The sequence below is a fragment of the Oratosquilla oratoria genome, chromosome 43 (genome assembly GCF_046742065.1).
Source record: "Oratosquilla oratoria isolate Oo_2021 chromosome 43, ASM4674206v1, whole genome shotgun sequence".
NCBI classification, from domain to species: Eukaryota; Metazoa; Arthropoda; class Malacostraca; order Stomatopoda; family Squillidae; genus Oratosquilla; species Oratosquilla oratoria.
The window spans coordinates 14,494,149-14,504,804 of record NC_134819.1 but is presented as its reverse complement, the minus strand read 5'-3'; the positions used below and the strand labels follow the sequence as shown (position 1 = coordinate 14,504,804).

Below are 10,656 nucleotides of genomic sequence, written 5' to 3'. Positions count from 1 at the left end.
CCTGTGAGCCGAATGTACTGAGCAAAGTGGCTAAATTCTGATATTTTGTTTCATTGTTATAAATTTTGTTTCCATATTCCTATAGATTTTACTCCTTTAACTCATTCCGTAATGCTGTCGCATTAACGAGTCTATCCTGGCTATAACATCAGGTGGTTTCATTCAGCTGGGAAAAATTCCATTCCAAAACATTTGATCCATGATTGTCATCAAGGATTTTGTCATCCATATACCTCCCTTCTTCTTTCCTCTTTACTTTACTCTTCTCTTTACTTTCTCAAATTTACCGTCTCATTTTGCTTTTCCGCGTGCATTCCTGTTTTAAAACACGTTAATTTTGAAAGTAAGATACGACAACATAAACCGAATACTAAAACCCAACACATGTAAACAGTTCCATGCTTGAGTTTCGAGCAGTGTGGGTAATTGAAGTCTGTATTTTGGTTTTGGCACGAAAGTGGTCAACATGAAGGAACCGTATTTTTTGGAAAGAAGTTTGCCCATTAGAGTTGAGAAGGTAAAATCGCACAGCAGGCTTAAGAAAGTACCATAATAGTGTTTTCCTCACAGATGTTCAAGTAGAATTGTGGTATTTGTGCGATAGGTATAGTATAGGAATCCTGAAGTCTTGTCATTGACATTGGCATGATTGGTTCTATTCCAGTTAGTATCACACAAGTTCGCAAACACAATTTACACTTATTTCTTTAATCCTTTGCACTTCAAATATCTGTTTCTCCCAAGGAATTGTTTTTGAGGTTAGATTAGGTGTTATATTCCAGTATCATAGTATTTCATAAAGTCAGTGAAACACTTATAATTAATTATTATAATTTTAAATATCTAGTAATTTTGCCACAGAATAGTTTAGTTTGATTAAGTTATATTAGGTTATGAGCTGTTGAACAACCCAAGTTTCATGTTAAAAATGTGCATGATAATGATTCTGGAATTTTATTGGATTAAATTAGGAGCAAATGAACAATGTTACAATCATACAATGCACATAATTTATGTGCATGTGTGATTCTGGGATTTTACCCATATACCATTAATATGGTCAAAATAATTATTTTTCACCAATAGATCATCCTGCCTACCTTGTTTAAGTAAATTAAGATGAGAGTATCACCACTGCAATGTAAATAATTATAATATGCCATTTTCAATTGATATAGGGGATATCCTAAAAGTAATGAATAGTTGGGTCAAACACCGCTAGAGGCGTCATCATCTATGATGCCCGCCAATAGCACGTCATTTTAAGTGCACGCCATTCAAACGGCCAAATTTACATATCGCGGGAAATTTAATTCATAAAAATGTCATACGAGTGTATTTACTACAATTGTAGTAAATTTCAACCAATCACATCATCAGTTACATGTCTGTACATAAAAATATAAGATAAACATGGCGGCCTGCATTCAGCACTAAATCGAAAATCATTTTATGTTTCAATGTGAAAAATGAGCTAAACAAAACTCCATTAAATGGGCAACAGACCCAAATAAACGAAAACTACTAGACTCATGAATTATTCTAATACCAAAACCAGGGCAGAGTACTACAGGAGAGCTGAGAAATTGTAAATACAATTTTTTTTTTTTTTTCTCGGGTCAGATTATATCGGATAACAGCAACTTCAAACATATTGCGACATTTCAGCTGCCGATGCAGACGTGTCCGCCAAAGCATGCTATAGCCTACACACATTTTGGCCTGATTTTCTGGGACAAAATAGACCTGATTTGTACCCTTCAAAATGGGGTCTCACTAAACGCCGACCAAAACCACACAATGATGTTTTTTTTATCAAATGCATAATTTATATATAAAAAATAGCATATGGTTGCATTATTTGACCTATTTTCTTTAAAATGTGTGATTTCCATGTAAAATCATCAAAGAGAAGTTACGTTATTATCCTCTGCAAAATTACCAACCGGCAACCAACGCCGACCAAACCCAAACAATGACAGCTTTTGCTCAAATGACAAAAACGTATTCTCTTTGATGATTTTACATGGAAGTCACACATTTTAAAGAAAATAGGTCAAATAATGCAACCATATGCTATTTTTTATATATAAATTATGCATTTGGGCAAAAACCGTCATTGTGTGGTTTTGGTCGACTTTGGTCGGCGGTTGGTAATTTTGCAGAGGATAAAAACGTAACTTCTCTGATGATTTTACATGGAAATCACACATTTTATAGAGAATAGGTCAAATAATGCAACCATATGCTAATTTTTATTTAAAATTATACATTTGAGCAAAAGCCGTCATTGTTTGGGTTTGGTCGGCGTTGGTTGCCGGTTGGTAATTTTGCAAAGGATAAAAACGTAACTTCTCTTTGATCATTTTACATAGAAGTCACACATTTTAAAGAAAATAGGTCAAATAATGCAACCATATGGTATTTTATATATATAAATTATGCATTTGAGCAAAACCCGTCATTGTGTGGTTTTGGTCGGCGTTGGTCGACTTTGGTCGGCGTTTAGTGAGACCGTTCAAAATGCAATATCTTGGGAACTAGGACAGCTAGATGGATAATTCAAATTGCATTGTACTCATAGTGACTTTCTGCATCTCATGAGAACTACTTGAGCTCAAATATCAGGAATTCCATTTTTATGTTGACCTAGCTATCATGAACATTTGTGAACATTTCAGAAGCACCTTGTAAACATACAAATAGTTAGGTATGCACAAATCTTCAGGCGACGCCACCATTGCAGATGTACTGTTTACACCTCGAATGATAATGCCTCAGTTTGAATGCTTGTAGCATTCAGCTTATGCACAGATTATTGAAATTTTGCTGTATTGCAAGTGTATGCCCAATTCTTCAAAAACAAACATTTTCACCAATTTAAACACAAATTTGGTTAACCTTGGCAAAACAATTTTCCAAGTAAAAATCTAAAGGTAACACGGCAGTTGAGCCTTAATGGAGAACATGTAGGTAGGTGCATGCAAAGTGGGCAACGCCATCATTGCAGATGTAATGTTTACACTGTCATCTTTTGTGGTACATTTGAATGATTGTAGCATTTAGTGCATGCATACAATTTTCAAATTGACTTGCTGTTCTGCAAGTGTATGAGCAACTTTTAAGATTGTTGGTAATTTGTCAGTGGTGTCTTAATGCAGAACATGTAGGCATATTCTCTGATACCACACACGCCGACCACGGAACTGACAACACCTTCGTCGCTGGGCCCCAAAGAAGAGGATAAACAACGAAAAAGGAAACCTGGTTTGCATTATATGGGAGGGGAGAAATCATGGGTGTCCAAAATGATATCTCTTAAATGCTAGTTAAATGTATTAAGACATAATTAGCAAAAAAAAATTAAAGAAAATAACGAAAAGTCTGACTCGAACATTATTATGATTTTTTTTCGCATCCGACCTAGTTATGGACCAAAAGGTCTCTTGTCGGCATGCTCCGCCATTGTAATCCTTTGTAAAACAACTTCAGATCAGAGCCATCTAGTGATGACATGCCAAACCACGATGTAAACAATCTTTACAAAACTCCTGCGACCATGAGAGAATATCACAACAATGCTTTTTCAGGATTCAGTAAGTACAAAAGGAGTTTAAGTCAAATCTTAGAGATAGAGAGGGAAATGAGCAAAAATAGGATGCGGTGGGAGAATGAATTTATGGACTTGAACGAAGTCGTTGGACTAATGGTTTGCTTAACGCAAGCAAACATTGAAATTTCCGACCTGAGGAAAACTAACTTGGATCTAAGAAATGAGATTAAGGAAATGAAAAATTATATAAGAGAGCTGAAGAGTGATAATGAAAAGAAGAGAAGTAATGATACTACCAATAGCGACAACTTAAAAAAAAGAGGTAAACAACAAATACAAGTGATGACTGAAAAAATTGAAGAGAACTTAGGTGAAGAAAGTATCCAAAAGATTAAGAAATGGAAGGAAAACATTGAAAATAAAGAAATTGTTTTCAAAGAAATAGTCCAACAACAAATGCATGAAAATGCAAAAGACACAATTATCCAAGTAATTAATGAAAAAGCAAATTGGGTCAGAGACACAGTGGATAGGAAAAAATGTGTTGTGGTACATGGACCAAAAGTAAAACATGGTCTGGCAAGGTACATTAGAGGAAAAGAAGAAAAAGAGACAGCAATAGCAATCTTAAAAGAAATTCAGGATGGAGCCCAAGATGCAGTGAAAGACGTCAACTATGCATATAGGATTGGTCACTATTCTAAGGATAGAAATCGACCCCTAAAGATAAAACTAAGATCACAAATGGTAGTATAAGACATATTTGAAAAAGTAGGTAACTTGGCAAAGAGTGAAAAGTACAATAAGATATGGATAAAAAGAGAAATGGGTATTGAGGAATTAGAAAAAGAGAAGACACTAAGAGATGCAGCAAAGAAAAAAAATGCAAAGATAACAAGAGGCCGAAAGCAAGGAATTCTATTGGAGAGTAATCAACATGAGGCTGAGGAAATGGTACATCAGAATGGGCGAACCAAAGACAAAAAAAAATGGAGAAAGAAAAAAATTGAAAGTGGCCTATACCAACATCGATGGATTAATTTCAGGACTGAATGAACTTAACCATTACCTCCTCGAAGAAAAACCAGACATAATGGCAATTGTGGAGACTAAATTAAGGGGTGAAATACCATCCATCAGTGTTGGACATGGACTACACAGTTACTGGATTAAAAAAAGACAAGAAACAGGGAGGAGGAATCATGTTCTTGGCCAAGAAAAATGAATATGAGAAAAATTGCGTAGGGCAAAGGTAATGTAGAACTGATCATGATAAAAATCGAAGACAAGAACATGAAAAGTAGAAAGTTTGTGGTGACTTATGTGCCCCCAAAAACAAACAATTGGAAAGAGAACGAGCATACGAAAATGCTAGAAGATACAAGGCAATCATTAAATGAGGTACTAATGGGCGGGGGTAATCTGGTAATTATGGGGACTTCAATTGCAAAGAAATTTGTTGGGGGAACATGACAGTGGGAGGAGGAGAAGACTTGTGGGGTAATGTACTACTGGACATGATCATGGAATATACAATGACTCAGTGGGTCAGTGAAAACACCAGATACAGAAATAATGTGAGAATAAACACCGTGTGAGATCGAAACCTTTATTGGTACGACGTTTCGCTTGTTACAGCTTTTTCAAGTACAGACATGGCAGAAATAATGAGGAGCCGTCGAAACTAGATTTAATATTTACAACAGAACCTGAAATTGTGGATAAAATCCAATACAAGACACCAATTGTAAAGAATGACCATATACTCATTGAGACTGAACTAAAGGAAGAAATATACATGGAGAGAAATGAAAAGCATAGGAAAGGAAGATTGATGTACAACAAAACAGACTTTGCAGAACTAAAGAAATTCTTCCAGAATGCAAACTGGGAAAATTTTTACATGGAAGAGACAAAAGTGGAAGAGAAGTGGGATATCTTGATGGATAATTACAATGAAGGGGTGAATCGGCACGTACCAAGACAGAAGCTAGAGTGTACATTAAATGCTGGCTCAACAAAAATTGCAGTGAGGCAAAAGATAGAAGGGACAGAGCTTGGAAAAGATGGAGAAAAGATAAAAAAAAAAAAAAACTGGAAAATGGCAAGTTTATAAACTATAGAAATGAGTATGTTAAAGTGAGAAGAGAGGAAAAAAGGAAGCATGAAAAAGATATTATAGATGAATGCAAAGAGCAACCCGAGCTATTCTATCAATATGTGAATGGTAAACTTAGAAACAAACAGGAAGTGGTGGAACTATGCCAAGGGAATATAGAATACATAGAAGAATTAGAAATGGCCTAAGTCATGAATGATAACTTCAAATATGTTTTTACTAGAGAGAAAGCACAATATTGGGTCGAAGTCAATGAAGTGCAATCTCCCCCCCCCCCATGAGCGAGATAATACCATACCATATACCAAGGCTTTTTCTCCCTTACAAGGGAGGTAGCCAAAAAGAAAAGGCGTAAAATCATTCCCACCCATTCCATCCCTAAATACACTCCACTCCCCTCCACCCTCCTCTTAGTCATCCCTGCACCCTGTTCACTGCCCTGGGTCAGAGGCAGTGTTGGAAGGCACAGCACATCCACAGCAAGGCCGCTTCATTAAATCAGCGACCCCCCCTCTCCGTCCCCCCATGCAGAAAAGAAGACGGGGAGAAATCCCTTCAGGCTGCGTCAAATTTTGCTCTCACATACTACCTCACCCCCCATTGCACCTCATGCATCACAGCATCATCCATATACAACCATTCTCCATTCACCCCTGTTTTCTGTCCTTTCCTGTCCTTCCTTAACAGACATTCCCCTCTTCCCCAAAGCCCCCTTTCACCCCATCCATCCATCTCATCCTAGGACATCCCCTCATGTTCACTCCTTCCACATCTGCCTTCCATACCTCTTTTACAAGTGTTTCTTCATTCTTTCCATGTGTCCAAACCATCCTAATACTCTTTCATCAACCCCATCTCCCAGCTCACTTTCCACCCCTGTTCTCCTCACCTCCTCATTTCTCACTCTATCCAGCCTAGTAACCCCTATCATACTTCTCAGACACCTATTTTCAAACAGATTTAAACTCCTTCTCTCTTTTTTTCTTTTGTTTTCTGTTTCTGCCCCATACAGTGCTGTTGGCACAATCACTCCTTCATACAGTCTCCTCTTAGCATCCATTCCTAAATGTCTATTCCTCATTACACTTTTTAATCCACCAAGGCATTTACTTGCTTCTCTCAATCTACATTCTACCTCCACCTCCACTCCACCTTTTCCTGCCACATTTGCACAGAAGTATCTAAAACTATCAACTTCTTCCAGTTGCTCTCCCTTAATGCTCACTTCCAGTCTGCTGCCACTTTCACCCCTTGTACATCTCATCACCTTACTTTTACCCACATTTATCTTCAGCTTTCTTCTTTCACACACTCTCCTGAACTCTTTCACCAACTTCCTCAATCCCTCCTCCGATCCTGCCACAAGCACAGTGTCGTCCACAAAGAACAGTTGGCTCACCTCCCACTTTTCTCCATTTTCTTTAACCATCTCCAATCCCTGACCCACTACCCTTGCATTTACCTCTCACACCACCCCATCCATGTATAAGTTGAACAGCCAGGGTGACATAACACATCCTTGACGAAGTCCCACCTTTACCTCGAACCACTCACTCTCACCGTTTCCAATCCTGACACATGCTCTTCTACTCTCATAATAATAATAACACAAAAAGAAATAATGGAATATCTATCAAACCTTGATTTCAGGAAATCACATAGCCCGGATGGAATTGCAAATTGGATTCTAAAAGAATGCAAAGAAGAACTAACGGACAAAATACATAACATAATAAGTTGCTCACTTTTATACACACATACATACACGAAAGGCTTTTTCCCCCTTTACACGGGGGGTAGCCAAAAAGAAAATGGCATAGAAACCACTCCCACCCATTCCATTTCCTATATATTCCACTCCCCTCCACCCTCCTCCCTCCCTCTTATCTTGGCACCTCCTGGATGACAGGTCATACCTGCATCCTGTCCACTGCCCTGGGTCAAAAGCAGTGTCACAAGACACCACATCCATAGCAAGGCCGCTTCATAAATTCGGTGACCCCCCCTCCCCTCTCTGCCCCCCTCATGCAGAATAGGAGAAGACTTAGAGAAATCCCATCAGGCTGTGATTTTTTTCTCATACATACTTCCTCACTCCCCCTCATACATCACAGCATCATCCATACACAACCCTTCTCCATTCACCCTTAGCTTCTGTCCTCTCTTGTCCTTCCACCACAGACATTCCTTTCTTTTGTAATACCCCTTTCTTTTGTAATGCCCCTTTCACCCCATCCATCCATCTCATCCTAGGCCCCCTCATATTCACTCCTTCCACCTCTGCCTTCCACACTTCTTTTATTAATCTTTCTTCACTCATTCTTTCAATGTGTCCAAACCATCCCAGTACTCTTTCATCAACCCTATCTCCCAGCTCCCTTTCCACCCCTGTTCTCCTCCTCACCTCCTCATTTCTCACACTAACTATCCTAGTAACCCCTATCATACTTCTCAGACATTTCATCTCGAACACATTCAAACTCCCTCTCTCTTCCTCTCTTTATGTTCCATGTTTCTGCCCCATACAGTGCTGTTGGCACAATCACTCCTTCATACAGTCTCCTCTTAGCATCCATTTCCAGATGTCTATTTCTTATTACACTTTTTCCACCAAGGCATTTACTCGCTTCTCTCAATCTACATTCTACCTCCACCCCCACTCCTCCCTTTCCTGCCACATTTGCACCCAAGTATCTAAAACTATCCACTTCCTCCAGTCTTTCACCCTTTATACTCACTTCCAGCCTACTGTCACTCTCTCCCCTTGTACATCTCATCACCTTAATTTTGCCCACATTTATCTTTATCATCCTTCTTTCACACACCTCAAACTCTGTCACTAACTTCCTCAATCCCTCCTCTGACCCTGATACAAGTGCAGTGTCATCAGCAAACAACAACTGGCTCACCTCCCACTTTTCTCCATTTTCTGTAACCATCTCCAATCCCTGACCCACTACCCTTGCATTCACCTCTAGCACCACCCCATCCATGTAAAGATTGAACAGCCAGGGCGACATAACACATTCCTGACGAAGTCCCACCTTTACCTCAAACCACTAACTCTCCATTTTCTAATCCTAACACAAGCTCTACTACTCTTGTAAAAACTCTTGACTGCTCTTAACAGCTTTCCTCCTATCCTATGTATCTGCAGTACCTCCCACAGTGCCTTCCTGTCTACCCTGTCATAAGCCTTTTCCAGATCCATAAAAGCCCAAAAAACATCCTTACCTTTTCCTATAGCTTTCTCACATATCTGTCTTACCACAAAAATCTGATCTACATAACCCCTACCTGTTCTTAACCCACACTGTTCCTCACCAATTACTCCCTCTGTTCCTTTCCTAATCCTCTCAATCAAGACCCTCCCATAAACCCTCCCAACTACACTCAACAAGCTGATCCCTCTGAAACTTCTACACTTACACTTGTCCCCCTTTCCCTTGTAAAGCGGAACTATACAGGCACTCCTCCAGTCCTCCAGCACTCTACCCTCTCTTAAACAAACATTAAATAACTTCACCAGCCAGTCCACCATAACTGTACCTCCTTTCTTCAGACACTCTGCATGGCATCCATCCATCCCAGGTGCCTTACCTGCTCTTATCATCTTAACAGCTGCTATCACTTCATCCTTCCCTATTTCTCCTTCATTTTCCTCACTCATCACTCTCATTTTCTTAGTGCTTCCCACTGCAACTACCTTTCCCTCCCTATCCTCCTTCACATTTAGCAGCTCCCTAAAATACTCTGCCCACCTTCCTCTCACTGCTTTCTCTTCCATTATCATCTCTCCATCTGCACCTTTTACCTTTTCTTCTCTACTTGATTTGCCTCCTCTTCCTCTTTTAATTTCCTTCCAAAACATCTTTTTATTACTTTCAAAATTTTCTGTCATACTCTTTCCCCATTTCACATCTGCTCTCCTCTTTGCTTCCTTTATCTTATGCTTAACTTCCCTTCTCTTTACTTTGTACCTCTCATAAGATTCCCTCGTCCTAATTTGTAGCCAATTTATGAATGCCTGCTTCTTCTCTTCTACACCCTTCTTTGCTTCCTCATCCCACCACTCACTACCCTCCCTTCTATTTTCTCCCGCCCTCCTTGTTCCACACACCATCTTTGCACACCTTATGACTCCCTCCTTGAACCATCCCCATTCCTCCTCCACTCCTAGTTCTACTCTATCCTTTACTCCCTCCCACTCCTTTCTCAGCTTCTTATACTCATTCTCCTTTTTTCTCTCATTTAAGCAGTTTACTCTACCTCTCCACCTTCTGCCCTTTTCCTCTTTCTCCACCTATTCTCCACTCTCAATTTACCTTCCACCAGAAAATGATCTGATATTCCCCCACTCTCTCCCCTTAGAACATGTACATCCTTAATTCTTCCTACCATAATCCTGGTCACCACTATAGTCCTTTACCTGCCACCCTTCCATCCACCACCCTCTCCCATGTGTACTTATTCTTGACTTTCTTCCTAAACACTGTATTTGCTATCATACATTCTCTTTCGCGATACATCTCCACCATCAACTCTCCACTACGAATTTTTCATGGAACTCAACACTTCTCAATCACTCTGTCTATTGGTTCATTTCCTACCATAACATTAACCCCTTCCATATGGTGCCGCACACGTAGGCGTCATGAGGAGCAAGTGGATTCGTGACGCTGCCATATCGGCGTCTTGATTATATTTATTGTAGTCACCCCTGCATTTTTACATTCTCCCTAATATGCACTGAATCCCATTCTCTATGGATTTCAAAATCCACGGGTGAAAGAGAGAACAATCGATATAAGCCGTGACTATATTTTACGATGCGAGTATTATTACGACACGTCGTACGGCTGGCATTGGCTGCTGCCCGCGAGATTTAAGTCCCATTTATATCTACCCAAAAAGCCTTCCTTTCCTCTATGCTCTTCTCACTACCAGGCCCATATACACTCACAAAAAACCCACATCAAACTTG

The 10,656-nt window shown here is 39.5% G+C and overlaps 1 protein-coding gene across 4 annotated transcripts in view; it reads left to right on the top strand.

Annotated features, from left to right (window-relative positions):
* Positions 1–377: 377 nt before the first annotated feature.
* Positions 378–10,656, top strand: part of LOC143022078 (nuclear valosin-containing protein-like) — a 207,139-nt gene continuing 196,860 nt past the window's right edge. For 2 of the 4 annotated variants that reach the window (XM_076180035.1, XM_076180032.1), the window contains exon 1: positions 494–517. Coding sequence is in view for 1 of the 4 variants with exons in the window: in XM_076180030.1 (XP_076036145.1) it covers positions 467–517 (51 nt within the window). In the remaining 3 variants the exon portion in view is untranslated. Of the gene's footprint in view, positions 518–10,656 lie in introns of all 4 variants that reach the window. The other 2 variants (XM_076180030.1, XM_076180031.1) reach the window with 2 other exon arrangements.